The sequence below is a fragment of the Canis lupus genome, chromosome 25 (genome assembly GCF_048164855.1).
Source record: "Canis lupus baileyi chromosome 25, mCanLup2.hap1, whole genome shotgun sequence".
Taxonomy (NCBI): domain Eukaryota; kingdom Metazoa; phylum Chordata; class Mammalia; order Carnivora; family Canidae; genus Canis; species Canis lupus.
In genome coordinates, this window is record NC_132862.1 from 27,974,207 (window position 1) to 27,992,115 (window position 17,909).

The 17,909-nt window shown below is 40.5% G+C and overlaps 1 protein-coding gene across 3 annotated transcripts in view; it reads right to left on the bottom strand.

The window, feature by feature from the left end:
* The window catches only part of AEBP2 (AE binding protein 2), a 205,157-nt gene that overhangs the window by 97,595 nt on the left and 89,653 nt on the right, over positions 1-17,909 (bottom strand). The window contains exon 9 of one of the 3 annotated variants that reach the window (XM_072798786.1): positions 12,808-12,928. The exons of the other annotated variants lie outside the window; for them this stretch is intronic. Coding sequence (XP_072654887.1) covers positions 12,925-12,928 — 4 coding nt within the window. The 3' untranslated portion in view covers positions 12,808-12,924. Of the gene's footprint in view, positions 1-12,807; positions 12,929-17,909 lie in introns of those variants that run through there. 3 annotated transcript variants of the gene reach the window in all.

The window sequence follows — 17,909 nt, forward strand, 5'->3', positions numbered from 1 at the left end:
CTTGATTTTGGACTTCTAGCCTCCAGAGCTGTATGAGAATAAATTTCTGTTGTTTAAAGCCACTGGTAGTGGTAGTTTCAGACAGCAGCACCAGGAACCTATTACAACTCCCATTTCAATCATCTATGAACACGAAAATGGCATCTTCGTCGCCCCACTTTTTAACAAAGGTTGTAATTAAGAATTCATAAGTTATCTAATAAAATATAGCTATTATGTATATAATTAAGAATTCGTAAATTATCTAATAAAATATAGCTATTATGTATATTACGTACTAGAGTTTACGTAAGATTACATTGGAAAAGAGGAAATGGTTAGGGATGCCTGGTTGATTCACTCAGTTAAGCGACTGCCTTTGGCTCAGTTCATGATCCCAGGGTCCTGGAATCAAGTCTGCATGGGGCTCCCTGCTCAGTGGGGAATCTGCTGCTTCTTCTTCCCTTTCTCCCTCCTCGTGATATCTTTCAATCTCTTTCAATCAAATAAATAAAATATTTTTTTAAAAAAAGAAGAAAAAGTAAAAAGAAAGGAGGATACCGCTGTGAAAAACATTAAAAAAGAAAGCTCAAGTTCACTGCCTCAGTTTGACCACACCATTCCACTCATCAGTCCACCAAGATGTAGAGGGAGAGAAAAATGACATGCTCAAGATGACAAAGCAAATCCGCAGCAGAGACCCAACTATGGCTTTTACATCTCTTGATTTCTAACCCAGTCTTTTTCTCCTGCCCCTCTGGATGAGACTTCACTCTGCAGGGCTGAAAGCCAAGAATGATTTGAAAAAGACAGCCTTCCAGCATAAAAATATTTAAAGAGCATGGTTCCCACACAATGCTCTCAAGGGATTGCCTTTCATATTGAAATAAATACACATTCTTTACCATAGGCAGGTCTTGGGTTTGTCATAAATCTACAAACAATTCTCATGTGTTGGGAAGAGGGCCGAATTCTGCCCTTTATGAAGGCAAAAGCAAACAAACTTCAAACCGTTGTGTTCTATCGAGTCAGAAAAAGAAAAAAGAACAAGAGAAAGGAGGACTTAGCATGGCTACCACTTCCAATGTGAACAAAATAATTATTTTTTCCACCCTAGGAGATTCCTAGTAAAAAAGAAAAAAAAAAGTAGTAACATACTCATGTTGCCCTTCATGCTCGTGTTGCCGAGGGGAGTAACTTTTAGGGGTTATTTGGGCCCTTATTTGGGAAGATAGACACCCTTATATCGTGTTGCATACACTCTTCGCAAGTTTGATCCAGTTTTATTTCTTGGCTGAGTCCTTGCCTTGGTTGAATTCTCTCCAAAGGCTGAGGTCAGAGAGGCCTCACAAACAGGCAGCCATCTCTCCAAAAGGAGAAAAGACCCACATTGGAAGAAAGAATGCAGAGGCAGCGGTGCCTTCTTTGTGTCTGCAAATCATCAGTGATATAGAAGGTCAAGCGAGCAGGGCTGAGATGGAAACAGTGTGTTTCCATGTTAGAGAGGAATGTTCTCGGGATGGGAAAAACTTGCACATATGAAGACCAGAAGGGTTTTACTGAGCCTCGGGAGCAGAAGGGTGAAGGTTTGGGTGCTCCCAGCAGCATCAAGGTGTCCTAAGCAAAGCATGACTTTTAAATGGGACCACTGGTAAAGAAAAAGTTACCGAGCCAAACGCAACAAAGAAAAGAAGTTCAGTCCTTGGTTGTAGAGGAAACAAAAACCTCCAAAGAAGCCTGTTTCCCTCATTGCTGAACTGCCTACCTTTGCAGCTCTGAACTCGAACATCACTACCCTGAGAGGCACTGGCTGGTTTTGCCCAGCCCAGGACTACTTACACCTCATTTTTCCAAATGTGCTATGTCTCTAGTCAGAGCTAGAACTTGCCATAAATCTAAAAATCATCACCACACCTGAAAACTATCCAAATTAGCCAGAGTGGGTTTTGCACACCATTTTGGTTGCACAAAAGAAGAGCTGCTGAGGTTGAGTTTGTGTTTTGAGACCGGCTTTGCGAACTCCATATGAAAGGTTGAGGGTGACGGCCGCGAACAAAACCCTAAGTTATTTCATTCTTCCTTCAAGCTTCCAGAAAAAGCTTGCCACCAGATTTGTTTAAAAGGATTCCATCTCACGTGAGTTATTTCTTGGCATGAAGAACCTTTCCTTTCATGTTATATTAAGAGCGTGTGCACCACATTCCTTCAAAGGCAAGTCTTCCTTTCACAAACACAAAATGAAGTCACGGAACCTGTGGCAATCCTAAACCAAACTACATGTGGGTATTCCAACCCTCTAGCCTTAGGAAAGCCTGAAGTAGATCTTCCTTGCTTGGCCCGAATCAGTATTTTGTAATGGTAATTTTTCTTCTTTTTCTTTTTCTTTTTCTTTCTTTCTTTCTTTCTTTCTTTCTTTCTTTCTTTCTTTCATCTTTCTTCTTTGTCTTTTTTTTGGCAAAAAAGTAAACAATCTTCTTTGCTTCTGGGTGCTAAAATCATAAATGGGCTTTCTCGCTGCATTGGAAACTATGACTATGACACTAAAAACTATGTTTACTGCCCAGCAAGCACGCCTGCCCCAATACTCTGGAGAAGAAGTCAAAGGCACTTCACTGCGTCCACTGCCTGCAGCTGGAATCTCTCTCCTGGCAAACAAAAACACAGAGCCGGACCTCAAGCAGTATTCTGTTGACATGGAGCAAGATGATTTGTGAGAGGGAATAAAAATTGCTATCTTGCCCCACACCACAGGTCGTATTCCCTGTCTGCTCACCTACTTGATGATGAGCACTGAGATCCAGGTAAATCAGCAGCCGGCTCACAGCCACGCAGATGCATCCCTTTCCTGTTTTTCCACCTGAAGTCATTTGTGGGCTTTTGAGGCCAAATGAAAGATTTGATGCAAAATGTGGAGCAATGCAGCTCTCCAGGGATTTTTCAGACTCAGTGGTTTGAAATTAATTTTACTCCTTCACTAAAGATTCTGAGGCAAATGGGTCTATTATTCCGTTTGTTGTATCGGGTATGGACAGAGAAGTGAAACATTTTTATTTAGGAACTTCTGCTGTCTACTCTCTACCTCCTTTTTCCACAAGAAGCCTTACTACATGAAGTACATAAGTAACCAGATCATGTTTCACTTTTTAAATGTACGCCAAAAATGAAGTGTAAGATTATCAAGGACGTCAAAGTGTAAGATCTTGCACCCTCTGTTTTTAGGAAAAAAGAAGTAGAAAAATAGGGGACTTGTTAGATGGGACAGGGCTCAAATCATGGCTCACTCACAGACTTGGTGAGCTATCACAGACATGCTACCCAAACTCCAGAGACTTCTCTGTAAAATGGGTCTGGCACCCCCTTCCTTTCAAGGTTGTTGCAAGAATTAGAAATAATGCGTATGTAAAATGCCTATTACATTATTCTTGTGATTATTGCCCAAACTACTAATGCCTAATAAAAATTACATGCTAAAAATATATTTCTTGCAGATGAATGAATAAACAAATATTTACGAATGCTCCTGCATTGAGCCACTCAATCGTCTGTGATGTAATTAATATCTTAAAGCAGTGCCTATCGTACTTTAAGGGATCTACCAGTCACCAGGAAATCCTGTTAAAATGTACATTCTGGGTCAGTAAGTCTAAGGTGGAATCTGAAACTCTGCATTTCCAACAAGCTCCCAGTCCATGCTGACATTTTGACTTCTAAATTCCTAGATAATTCAGGCCACCTGGGTGGCTCCTTGGTTGAGCTTCTGCCTTGGGCTCAGGGTGTGATCCTGGGCTCCTGGGATGGAGTCCCACATTGGGCTCCCCACAGGGAGCCTTTTTTCTCCTTCTCCCTATGTCTCTACCTCTCTCTCGCTCTCTCTCTGTCTCTCATGAATAAATAAAAATCTTAAAAAAATAAATTCCCAGACAATTTCATTACTGAGGAATAGACCAACCAGTTCTTTAAATACTCACATGACACCAAAATACATTCTATCCAAATAAAAACTCAACACCAATTAGACACCATTGTTTTTTCCCATCACGGCAACTAATAATGGATTCTCAACAGTATTATCATCTCAGCTCAAGTTAATCAGGGGGTTCAGCTCCAGTTCTCTTATCAATGAACTTCTCACAGGGGATGACCTAAGAATCAAATTGTAGCCCATCCTTCTTAACAAAAGTTGGGTCACACCTACCCCCAGCTTTGGCTTGGAAGCCAGAAAACATCTGCTATTGTTCGTGGTAACTAGAAGCTGAGTTTTGAATGTCTCCATAACAAAAGCCAAGAATACATGTGAGAATGACATTATTTGTAACTCCACATCAGTTTTCTTTGTGTCCATTAGGTAGTTAGCATAGTTACTGTTGGAATTTCTTTGTGGTGGTGTCTGTCTGGACACACTTCCTAAAAACAGACCACTTTTCCCTAACTAGCATTGGTTTTGGTCTGCCTTATGAGTTTTGTTTTGAACTAGTGTAACACACGGCTGGTTTTAATGTATCTTTTCCACTTATTATAGTTAATATTCCTACAGTACAATTTTAAAATCTTGTCTTTTTATATTATATTTATGCTTCTGTTTTATGATTTGTTCAAGCTGTTATATTAGTTGTAACCAATAGTATACACATTGAATCTCATTTTTCATCCCTTGAAAAAAAAACCTACTAGATAATAAACTTGGCTAGACTTTGGGGAATTTTACAAGACATCTGTAGCAATTAGATTTTCTTTTTCTACATTGAAAATATAAACTGTTTTCTTCCTTCCAATAAGCTATTGATCTCTTAGCTGTTATAATCTATTCTTAGGATCTGTATAAGCCCTGAATGAACTTTCTTTATTCAATAACATTAAATTTTTTGGCTTCTTAAAAATAAATAAATAAATAAAAATAAACGTAACATAAACATTGGAATGGGGGAGGGGGAGGATGAGAGAAATAAGGTTCCTGGTTCCATGGAACTGACAGTCTAGCCAAAGAAGACACAGTGACACCAGTGTAGACAAATATGATCAGTATTCTGGTGCTCCAGGACCCTAAGCTAAAACAGGGAAGCCTAAGAGAGCTAGAGGGGCACCAAGGGAGGCTGCTCTGAGGAAGTGATGCTCAAGCTACAATCAAAAGGATGAGTGATCAAAGCCGGGTATTCAAGAGGAAAGGTGTGGACAGTGTTCCACACAGAAGGAACACCATGTTTAAAGGCACAAAAGCACAAGAGGGCAGGGAGTGCTGGAAGCACAGAAATCAGTCCAAAATGGCTTCTCTTCACCAGTGAAATATTCACACAGGACAAAAGGGTGGAGAAGCGAGAATCTCCACATAACCCATATGCCAAGACCTGTCAGATTTTTAACAAGCTGTTATTTATAAATGCTTCTTAGCTTTTTATATAATAGGTGCTATAAAAGTGCAAATAAGCAAATAAATAAATACATAAATGCATTGCTGGTAGGCTTCATTATGCCAGGGCACTTGAGATCACCTGGCAAATGAACATGACAGAGAGACCTCTCTGTCCAAAGATAGAGGGGAAAAAAAACATAGACCAGAATAATCTGGTTTCACATAAGCCTGGAAATTACTGAATGATTACATTATATACCTGGGAGTGGGATTTTTTTTTTCTTACAGAGAGTGAGAGAAAGTAATTAATCATTAAAAAATAATACTTCAAAAGCGAAGCGCTTTGTAAAACATTGTTTGCAAGGCAGTTTTTCATTTGACTCCCATAGGTTTTAATTATAAAGAGGTGAGTAGGTATAAATTTGCTTCATGAGGCTCAGTAATAACACTTAAAGTTTCATTTTTTAATTTTTAAAAATCAAATTATTTTGGTTTTGGTCCCAACCTACCCTTCACCTAGTAGAATTAATGGAAAATTCAGTGTAACATGGTTTAGAGGGAAGGCAGGTATTTGGGGTAAGGTCTTTCCACCTGTTTCCCTAAGATCATACAAGAATTCCTAGAGAGGATACAGTGCTTGGAAAATGAGAAGAGGGGCTCAAAAGCCCATAGTGGTTGTTGTGGTAACCATATTCCTTCTACACTGAAGATGAGACAAACTGGTCACCATCACCTCCAGGCAGCTCTGAGATGCAAATCCCAGCTGTCCTTTCCTCTTAGGCTTACCTGGAGAGATACTCAGTAATCAAGGGCCTCACTCTCTGATCTCCACACACTTCCTGCAGCCACCCTCTTATACGCAGTCATGGGTGCTGCAGGCTGACTTCCCAAAGTCAAGGAAGTTTCTTCCTAGAATCAGCCTTCAACCAACCCTGCCACCCTCCTCTTATTCTCTGAGTTATCCAGTTTTTCCCCTATTGATGGCCCTAAAATACAAAAACCAGGGCGCCTGGGGGGCACAGTCGGGTGAGTACTCAACTCTTGGCTTGGGCTCAGGTCATGATCTCAGGATCACGGGATTGAGCCCCTCACCAGGCTCCATGTTCAGTGGGAAGTCTGCCTGAGATTCTCTCTCCCTCTCCCCCTACTGCTTCCCAATCCATGCACACACTTTCTCTTTCACACTCTCTCACTCCCAAATAAAAAAAAAAAAAATCTTAAAAAAAAAAAAAAAACTCAACACTTTCCCTATTTGGGCTGTGAAATAAAAGCAAGTTGTAGAACCACTCAGACCTTTAAGAAACAATACTAAGCTCATCTTCTGGGGTAGGAGTAGTAACAGGAGATACTTTGTGCTTCCTGGCAGCAGGATTAAAACTCAAGGCATCAATTAATTTTTTTAATAATTCACAACTGTGATAGAAGTATTTACAAGGGATCCCTGGGTGGCGCAGCGGTTTGGCGCCTGCCTTTGGCCCGGGGCGCGATCCTGGAGACCCGGGATCGAATCCCACATCAGGCTCCCTGCATGGAGCCTGCTTCTCCCTCTGCCTGTGTCTCTGCCTCTCTGTCTCTCTCTCTGTGTGACTATCATGAATAAATAAATAAAATCTTTAAAAAAAAAAAAAAGAAGTATTTACAAAATTTTTCTACCAAATAACTTCTCTACAAACCAAAGTATATTTCCACAAATACAGTCACATGTTAGTTCAACATAAACATTCACTCATTTTCATTCCCTCTCCATCTCAGCTGCCACGGCTATTGTACTCAATTCTTCCCACTGGCACCTCATTTGAGCAGATTTCATTACTCCTTTGAGATTTCTCTCCAGATGCCTTCAGGAGTCCTGTTTTGATGCAGGGATCTCATTTCTAACCCCCTGACTCACCTAGGCTAAGCCTTCATCTCCTACACCCTTAATAGATGGGAGAAATCAAGTGTCCTGTCTAAATTATCAAGAGCAACTCACATCCCATCCCACTTCCCCCATCCCCAAACATACATACAACAGAAACCCCCACTACTATCTCTCTCTGGAGCAATATCAACTTAATGCTGAGAAAGATATTCAGATGCAGCTAAATTGTCATAATGCTGGAACCAATATTCACTTTCTCTACTCCCTTAACTGATACATGAGACCCATTTAGTTGGAGGAAAGTGGGACCTCCTATATTTCTTAAGAAATAACCACTCAGGCAGGAGATCAAAACCCAAAATTCTGTAAGATGAAATCCTGACAATTGTGAACGGAAAAGAAATAGAAGAAGAAAACACAGGCACTTAAAAACCACAAACTTTGATCCCAAGAGAGGAGGGCTTTGACTAACTAGGAATTAAAAGATTTCTTAGAAGAGGTAGCCTTTCTTACAAAGATGGGCAGTTTTGCAAAAACTTCTAGGGGCAGACAGCTTTAAAGACAGGGACTGGGTGGTCCTGGCCTACGTGAGAGGAACACTGGTTTTTCCTGGCTAGCTCTCACGCTCAATCTCTCCAAATTTCCACAATTCCTCCATCAGTAGCAGCTCAAGAGTTGTTATAAGAGAGATTTAGGAACAGCAATGTGATTGGTAAAGAGGCTAAAAGAATGATCTTGAGCTTGAATTTGGACAGAATCTCACAATTCATACTTAGATTGTAGGTTATGGGGGAAGGGCAGGATGGCGGAAGAGTAGGGTCCCCAAATCACCTGTCTCCACCAAATTACCTAGAAAACCTTCAAATTATCCTGAAAATCTATGAATTCGGCCTGAGAATTAAAGAGAGACCAGCTGGAATGCAACAGTGAGAAGAGTTCGCGCTTCTATCGAGGTAGGAAGACGGGGAAAAAGAAATAAAGAAACAAAAGGCCTCCAAGGGGGAGGGGCCCGCGAGGAGCCGGGCTGAGGCCGGGGCGAGTGTCCCCAGGACAGGAGAGCCCCGTCCCGGAGGAGCAGGAGCTGCACCGACCTTCCCGGGGGAAAGGGGCTCGCAGGGAGGTGGAGCAGGACCCAGGAGGGCGAGGATGCCCTCTGGCTCCCCGGGACAGTAACAGCAACTGCGCGCCCAGGAGAGTGCGCCGAGCTCCCTAAGGGCTGCAGCGCGCACGGCGGGACCCGGCGGGACCCGGAGCAGCTCGGGGGGGCTCAGGGGCGGCTCCGCGGAGGGGGCTGCGGGGCGGGAGCGTGACTCCAACTGCGCAGGCTCCGGAGCACAGGGCGCCAGGACACAGCCCAGGATCTGGCCTCCCCCAGAGACAGGCAGAGGCCGGGAGGGCCCAGGACAGCGAGGACGCTCCTGCCCCAGGTGAGCAGATCAGCGGCCCCGCCCCGGAGCCTCCAGGCCCTGCAGACGGAGAGCTCCGGAGTTCCTGCGGGACCCATCTATTTGCTGTCTACAAGAGACTCATTTTAGACAGAAGGACACCTACAGCCTGAAAATAAAAGGTTGGAGAACCATTTACCATTCGAATGGTCCTCAAAAGAAAGCAGGGGTAGCCATCCTTATATCAGATAAATTAAAATTTACCCCGAAGACTGTAGTGAGAGATGAAGAGGGACACTATATGATACTTAAAGGATCTATCCAACAAGAGGACTTAACAATCCTCAATATATATGCCCCGAATGTGGGAGCTGCCAAATATATAAATCAATTATTAACCAAAGTGAAGAAATACTTAGATAATAATACACTTATACTTGGTGACTTCAATCTAGCTCTTTCTATACTCGATAGGTCTTCTAAGCACAACATCTCCAAAGAAACGAGAGCTTTAAATGATACACTGGACCAGATGGATTTCACAGATATCTACAGAACTTTACATCCAAACTCAACTGAATACACATTCTTCTCAAGTGCACATGGAACTTTCTCCAGAATAGACCACATACTGGGTCACAAATCGGGTCTGAGCCAATACCAAAAGATTGGGATCGTCCCCTGCATATTCTCAGACCATAATGCCTTGAAATTAGAACTAAATCACAACAAGAAGTTTGGAAGGACCTCAAACACGTGGAGGTTAAGGACCATCCTGCTAAAAGATGAAAGGGTCAACCAGGAGATTAGGGAAGAATTAAAAAGATTCATGGAAACTAATGAGAATGAAGATACAACCGTTCAAAATCTTTGGGATGCAGCAAAAGCAGTCCTGAGGGGGAAATACATCGCAATACAAGCATCCATTCAAAAACTGGAAAGAACTCAAATACAAAAGCTAACCTTACACATAAAGGAGCTAGAGAAAAAACAGCAAATAGATCCTACACCCAGGAGAAGGAGAGAGTTAATAAAGATTCGAGCAGAACTCAACGAAATCGAGACCAGTAGAACTGTGGAACAGATCGACAGAACCAGGAGTTGGTTCTTTGAAAGAATTAATAAGATAGATAAACCATTAGCCAGCCTTATTAAAAAGAAGAGAGAGAAGACTCAAATTAATAAAATCGTGAATGAGAAAGGAGAGATCACTACCAACACCAAGGAAATACAAACGATTTTAAAAACATATTATGAACAGCTATACGCCAATAAATTAGGCAATCTAGGAGAAATGGACGCATTCCTGGAAAGCCACAAACTACCAAAACTGGAACAGGAAGAAATAGAAAACCTTAACAGGCCAATAACCAGGGAGGAAACTGAAGCAGTCATCAAAAACCTCCCAAGACACAAGAGTCCAGGGCCAGATGGCTTCCCAGGGGAATTCTATCAAACGTTTAAAGAAGAAACCATACCTATTCTCCTAAAGCTGTTTGGAAAGATAGAAAGAGATGGAGTACTTCCAAATTCGTTCTATGAGGCCAGCATCACCTTAATTCCAAAACCAGACAAAGACCCCACCAAAAAGGAGAATTACAGACCAATATCCCTGAGGAACATGGATGCAAAAATTCTCAACAAGATACTGGCCAATAGGATCCAACAGTACATTAAGAAAATTATTCATCATGACCAAGTAGGATTTATCCCTGGGACACAAGGCTGGTTCAACACCTGTAAAACAATCAATGTGATTCATCATATCAGCAAGAGAAAAACCAAGAACCATATGATCCTCTCATTAGATGCAGAGAAAGCATTTGACAAAATACAGCATCCATTCCTGATCAAAACTCTTCAGAGTGTAGGGATAGAGGGAACATTCCTCGACATCTTAAAAGCCATCTACGAAAAGCCCACAGCAAATATCATTCTCAATGGGGAAGCACTGGGAGCCTTTCCCCTAAGATCAGGAACAAGACAGGGATGTCCACTCTCACCACTGCTGTTCAACATAGTACTGGAAGTCCTAGCCTCGGCAATCAGACAACAAAAAGACATTAAAGGCATTCAAATTGGCAAAGAAGAAGTCAAACTCTCCCTCTTCGCCGATGACATGATACTCTACATAGAAAACCCAAAAGTCTCCACCCCAAGATTGCTAGAACTCATACAGCAAATTGGGTAGCGTGGCAGGATACAAAATCAATGCCCAGAAATCAGTGGCATTTCTATACACTAACAATGAGACTGAAGAAAGAGAAATTAAGGAGTCAATCCCATTTACAATTGCACCCAAAAGCATAAGATACCTAGGAATAAACCTAACCAAAGATGTAAAGGAGCTATTCCCTCAAAACTATAGAACACTTCTGAAAGAAATTGAGGAAGACACAAAGAGATGGAAAAATATTCCATGCTCATGGATTGGCAGAATTAATATTGTGAAAATGTCAATGTTACCCAGGGCAATATACATGTTTAATGCAATCCCTATCAAACTACCATGGACTTTCTTCAGAGAGTTAGAACAAATTATTTTAAGATTTGTGTGGAATCAGAAAAGACCCCGAATAGCCAGGGGAATTTTAAAAAAGAAAACCATATCTGGGGGCATCACAATGCCAGATTTCAGGTTGTACTAAAAAGCTGTGGTCATCAAGACAGTGTGGTACTGGCACAAAAACAGACACATAGATCAATGGAACAGAATAGAGAACCCAGAAGTGGACCCTCAACTTTATGGTCAACTAATATTCGATAAAGGAGGAAAGACTATCCACTGGAAGAAAGACAGTCTCTTCGATAGATGGTGCTGGGAAAATTGGACATCCACATGCAGAAGAATGAAACTAGACCACTCCCTTTCACCATACACAAAGATAAACTCAAAATGGATGAAAGATCTAAACGTGAGACAAGATTCCATCAAAATCCTAGAGGAGAACACAGGCAACACCCTTTTTGAACTTGGCCACAGTAACTTCTTGCAAGATACATCCACGAAGGCAAAAGAAACAAAAGCAAAAATGAACTATTGGGACTTCATCAAGATAAGAAGCTTTTGCACAGCAAAGGATACAGTCAACAAAACTCAAAGACAACCTACAGAATGGGAGAAGAGATTTGCAAATGACGTATCAGATAAAGGGCTAGTTTCCAAGATCTATAAAGAACTTATTAAACTCAACACCGAAGAAACAAACAATCCAATCATGAAATGGGCAAAAGACATGAACAGAAATCTCACAGAGGAAGACATAGACATGGCCAACATGCACATGAGAAAATGCTCTGCATCACTTGCCATCAGGGAAATACAAATCAAAACCACAATGAGATACCACCTCACACCAGTGACAATGGGGCAAATTAACAAGGCAGGAAACAACAAATGTTGGAGAGGATGCGGAGAAAAGGGAACCCTCTTATACTGTTGGTGGGAATGTGAACTGGTGCAGCCACTCTGGAAAACTGTGTGGAGGTTCCTCAAAGAGTTAAAAATAGACCTGCCCTAAGACCCAGCAGTTGCACTGTTGGGGATTTACCCCAAAGATACAGATGCAATGAAATGCCGGGACACCTGCACCCCGATGTTTCTAGCAGCAATGGCCACAATAGCCAAACTGTGGAAGGAGCCTCGGTGTCCATCGAAAGATGAATGGATAAAGAAGATGTGGTTTATGTATACAATGGAATATTCCTCAGCCATTAGAAACGACAAATACCCACCATTTGCTTCAACGTGGATGGAACTGGAGGGTATTATGCTGAGTGAAGTAAGTCAGTCGGAGAAGGACAAACATTATACGTTCTCATTCATGTGGGGACTATAAATAATAGTGAAAGGGAATATAAGGGAAGGGAGAAGAAATGTGTGGGAAATATCAGAAAGGGAGACAGAAAGTAAAGACTGCTAACTCTGGGAAACGAACTAGGGGTGGTAGAAGGGGAGGAGGGCGGGGGGTGGGAGTGATTGGGTGATGGGCACTGGGGGTTATTCTGTATGTTGGTAATTTGAGCACCAATAAAAAAAAAAGAAAAAGAAAAAGAAAATTGAATTAACCAAAATACGCTGAAAAAAAAAAAGATTGTAGGTTATGTGTCTATTCAAGTGACAAAGCTATTTAAAGGTATTTTCATTTAGAATGCACATTTGTTTCAAAAAATTTCCATTATCCTAGTCAACTATGTAATTTTTTAAAATATGAAGTAGTTTTAGGGGTGAGGATGGATGGATTTGGAAAGAGCTGTTCCAGTTTCACTTCTACCTTCAACCTCAGCAGATGACTTCACCTTCAACTTCTAAGATATAGTGAATTCATAGGTCAAGAACTTCTTTAGTTTCCTCAACTGTAAAATGAGAATAAGAATATCTATCACATAGGAGGAAGATTGAACAAGTTATAATTTGTGAAGCGCTTGGATCAGCAACTAGGGTGGAAAGCATTAAATGTTAACAACTATAATTATTATCCCTCAAGCTCTCCCAGCAGATCTATAAACCTACCTGTATCTGCACCTACCAATTTTCCTTTCCTTTTCCTGTTACAAGAAAAGTAATGTCCCTCCTATCTAAACCACTTGTGCGCTGGTGATTCCATGTTTTCCAGCCTTCTAACGGACATATTAGCAATTATTTTCCCTCATTTCTGAATCTTTAGCCTTGTCCTTTCCATAGATTCCCTCCCATCACAAGAAACTAAACTTTAAACTCATTAACAGGGGCAGCCAGGGTGGCTCAGCGGTTTAGTGCCGCCTTCAGCCCAGGGTGTGATCCTGGAGACCCGGGCTTGAGTCCCACGTCAGGCTCCCTGCATGGAGCCTGCTTCTCCCTCTGCCTGTGTCTCTGTCTCTGTCTCTGTCTCTCTCTCTCTCCTTGTGTGTGTCTCATGAATAAATAAATAAAATCTTAAAAATAAAATAAACTCATTAACATTTCCACTGCAATAAATCCATATTATAATACCTTTTTCACTGTTTAGGCAGATTGTTGCTAATTGCTAGTTCTGGCCCCAAACTGAACCCATGATCTCCACATCTATCTGTTCCCGGAGACCCTTGGTTCAGGTTCTCTGAGGCCCCCAATCTCCAATATCTACCATGAAATTAATACATTTCTCCTGTGTTAGTCAGGAAAAAGTAGGTTACCTTGCAGCAAGGAACAACCCCTACTGTCGGTAGCTTAAAACGATTAAGATTTCTTTCTTATTCAAATTGTATATCCACTGCCTGTCACTGGGGCCTCTGATCCATGCTTCCTCAGTCAGGGACCCAGAGTGAAAACCTGCTAGTCACCACAGCAGTGGAAAGAAGAGAAAAAGGGAAATTTTGCTCCAGCTTTTAAATGTTTCCTTGAAACATCGCCTTAAATGTTTACTTGAAAGTATATGTTATTTCCACTCAAATTTCATATACCTGTAATTCAAAGGGATGAAATATAATCCACCATGCACTCACTCAGGAGGACAGGAGAGACAGTGATGCATAGCCATATGTCTACAAAATTGGAAATGATGAGCCACCCATATGTCTATGACATCTCCTTGTGGCTAACAAAGAGGAAAATAACTGCTGTTGTCTTTTGACCTTATCCAACTTTTACTAATATTCCCCTGAAAGACAAGTTACATATACATTATACCTGCAGAGACTACATTCCAAGATCCCCAGGAAATGCCTGAAATTGTGGATAGCACCGAACTCTATATATACCATGTTTTGTCCTATACATATGTATCTACGATCTAGTTTAATTACTAATTAGGCAAAGTAAGAGATTAACAGTGATCAGGGGCACCTGGGTGGCTCAGTGGTTGAGTGTCTGCCTTTGGCTCAGGTCATGATCTCTGGGTTCTGGAATGAAGCCCTGCATGGCGGCGGGGGGGGGGGGGGGGGGGGGGGGGGGGGGGGGTTCCTGCTCAGTGGGGAGCCTGCTTCTCCCTCTCCGTCTGCCTGCTGCTCCCCCTGCTTGTGCTCTCTCTCTCTCTCTGTCAAATAAATAAATAAAATCTTTAAAAAATCATTTATAACTGCATCAAAAACATGAAATACTTAGAGATAATTTTTTTAGCTTTTATTTATATTTGTATATTTTTTATTGGAGTTTGATTTGCCAACATATAGTACAACACCCAGTGCTCATTCCATCAAGTGCCCCCCACCCCAGTGCCTGCCAGCCAGCCACCCCAACCTCCCCACCCACCCCCCTTTCTACTACCCTTAGGGATAAATTTAAACATATACATAACTTAGCCAAAGAAAACCATAAAATACAACCAAAAGAAATTTTTTTTTAAAAAGAGAGAGAGAGAAAGATGTTGTATGTATCAGTAAGAAGCCAATATTGTTAACTGGTTAATATTGATCTACAGATTCAAGACTACCCCAATCAAAATCATAACAAGTCTGTTTAAACTAACAAGTTTGTTCTCAAGCAAACTAACTCTCTCTCTCTAAAATGTATATGGAAATACAAAACAAACAAAACAAAACACACAAAAAAATAAGAATAGCCAAAAACAATCTTGAAAAAAAGGAACAAAGTTGAAAGACTTCCACCACCTGATTTCAAAATTTACTCTAAAGTTACTGTGATCAAGAGAATAAGGTATTGGAATAGGGATAAACAATAAAATCAATATGATAGAACAGAGTACAGTAATAAATTCACTCATACAAGATCAATCGATCTTTGACAAAGGGGTCAAGGCAATCCAATGGAGGAAAATAGTGTCTTCAACAATTGATACTAGAACAATTGGGTATTAAATAGAAAAAAATGAACTCAGACTTCATGCTATACACAAAACTTAACTTGAAATGGCATGCATGTAAAATGTAAATGTAAAAGCCAAAACTATAAAACTTTAGAAGAAAACATAGGAAAAAAATCTTTAATACCCTGAGGTAGGCAAAAATATTTTTGACTAGGACACAAAACACAAACCATTAAAAAAAAAAGAGCAAATACATTGGATTTCAAAAAAATTAAAAACTCATTTTTCAAAAGATATTATAAAAAAAATTAAAAAGCAAATTGCGCTACATATATATACATCTACCTGACCAAAAAGAAAGTGTGTCTAAGATATATAGTAAACTCTTACAAGATAATAATTAAGAAACAGACAAAAAAGCTAATTTAAAAATAAGCAAAAACTTTGAACACAAACTTTAAAGAAGCATACAAGTGGCTACTACATATATGAAAAGATGCTCAATATCATTCGTCATCAGGGAAGTACAAAATAAAAGTGCAGAGATAATACAACACTACACACTAGACACCAGTTAAAATGGTTAAATTAAAAATGCAAACAAGGGGCAGCCTGGGTGGCTCAGTGGTTTAGCGCCTGCCTTCAGCCCAGGGCGTGATCCTGGAGACCCGGAATCAAGTCCCACATTGGCTCCAGGCGTGAAGCCTGCTTCTTCCTCTGCCTCTCTCTCTCTCTCTCTCTCTCTCTCTCTCTCTGTGTCTCTCTTTCTCTGCCTCTCATGAATAAATAAATAAAATCTTAAAAAAAAAAAAAGAAAAGAAAACTTCTTGGGATGATGGGAACATTCTGCACCCAGGCCTAGATCTTGGTTTCTAAGTATTCTCTCCTTTAAAAGGAAGCAGAGCTCCTTGGAAAAATACTCAGGGAAAGTGCAAAGTGAACAAAGAAAGTATAAGTTGAGTCTTGAACAATTCCTTGTGCCAGAAAGGAAGTACTCACCAAATGGGGACATGTCAAAAAAGAAAGATAAGAGACAGAAGAATGCCAACAAATAAATATATAAAGATGACAGAAATAGAGAACTATCATTTTGTAACTACCATATTCATAAGTGACTCAGGCTATAATTATGAATGGATATTAAAACCACTGGATTGGGCAGCCCTGGTGGCCCAGCAGTTTAGCGCCATCTTCAGCCCAGATTGTGATCCTGGAGACCCGGGATCAAGTCCCAGGTTGGGCTTCCTGCGTGGAGCCTGCTTCTCCCTCTGCCTGTGTCTCTGCCTCTCTCTCTCTGTGTCTCTCATGAATAAATAAATAAAATCTTAAAAAAAAAAAAACACTTGGATAAAAAACAGATAGAAAACAGAATTTAAAGAAACACAGCAGACAATAGCTTGCTGAATGATTAACATCAATAATAACTGGACAAACTGCTATCATGTACTTCCTTGTATATCACACTGAAATGGCCAAAACATCACCTATGTATTACTGTACATATTGCTGTGGGTAAATGCTCCTGCTGAATCTAAAGAAAGCTGTTGGACAAATCTAAATTGAGGGATATTCTATAAAATAACTGGCCTGGACACTTCAAAACCTGTCAGTGTCATGAAAGACAAAAAGTAGTAGTAATAATAATAATAATAATAAAGCTACCAAACTATACTGTCTAGCCTAAAGGGGATTTAAAGAGACATAACAGGGGGTGCCTGGGTGGCTCAGTCAGGCACCAAACTCTTGATTTCAGCTCGGGTTATGTTCTCAAGGTTGTGGGATCAAGCCCTGTGTCAGGCTCCACTCCATACTTGGGGCAGAGTCTACTTGGGTTTCTGTCTTTCCCGCTCCCTCTGCCACTCCTTCTGTTTGCATGTGTGTTCTCTCTCAATTATCAAATAAATAAATAAATAAATAAATAAATAAATAAATCTTTAAAAATAAATAAACAAAAATAAAGAGCCATAACAAGTAAATGTACTGCTTGCTTCTTGGTTGGGTCCTTCTTTTATAATAGCTATAAATGTCCCTAGGACAACTGGGGGATATTGAACAGGATTAGATAATATTGTTGCACTAATATTAAATTTCTTGAATGTAATTAATTTATCTTCTTAGGAGATACAGTCTGAAATATTTAGGGGTGATGCCTACAAATAGCACTCAAATAGCTCAGCAAAATTTATGTATATGAAACCAGGGAAGAACAGAGAAGCAAGTGGGACAAAATGAAAAAAAAAAAAAGTGAAGAAAAAAACAAAACTTCATTGTGAGAAACAAAAGAACATTTAAATAAATGAAAAAGATACAACATGTCCCTGGGTAGGAAAATTCACTATTGTCAAGATGTGAATCCTGCACAAATTAATATATTTATTTCAGTTCCAATTAAAATACTAATGGGGGATGCTTGTATGGCTCAGTGGGTGATCCTTCAGTTCAGGGTGTGATCCAGGGGTCCTGAGATCAGGTCTCGCATCAGGCTCCCCACGGGGAGCCCACTTCTCCCTCTGCCTATGTCTCTGCCTCTCTCTCTGTGTCTCTCATGAATAAATAAATAAAATCTTTAATTAAAAAAAAACAATGGATTTTTTTCATAGTAAAAATACTGTATT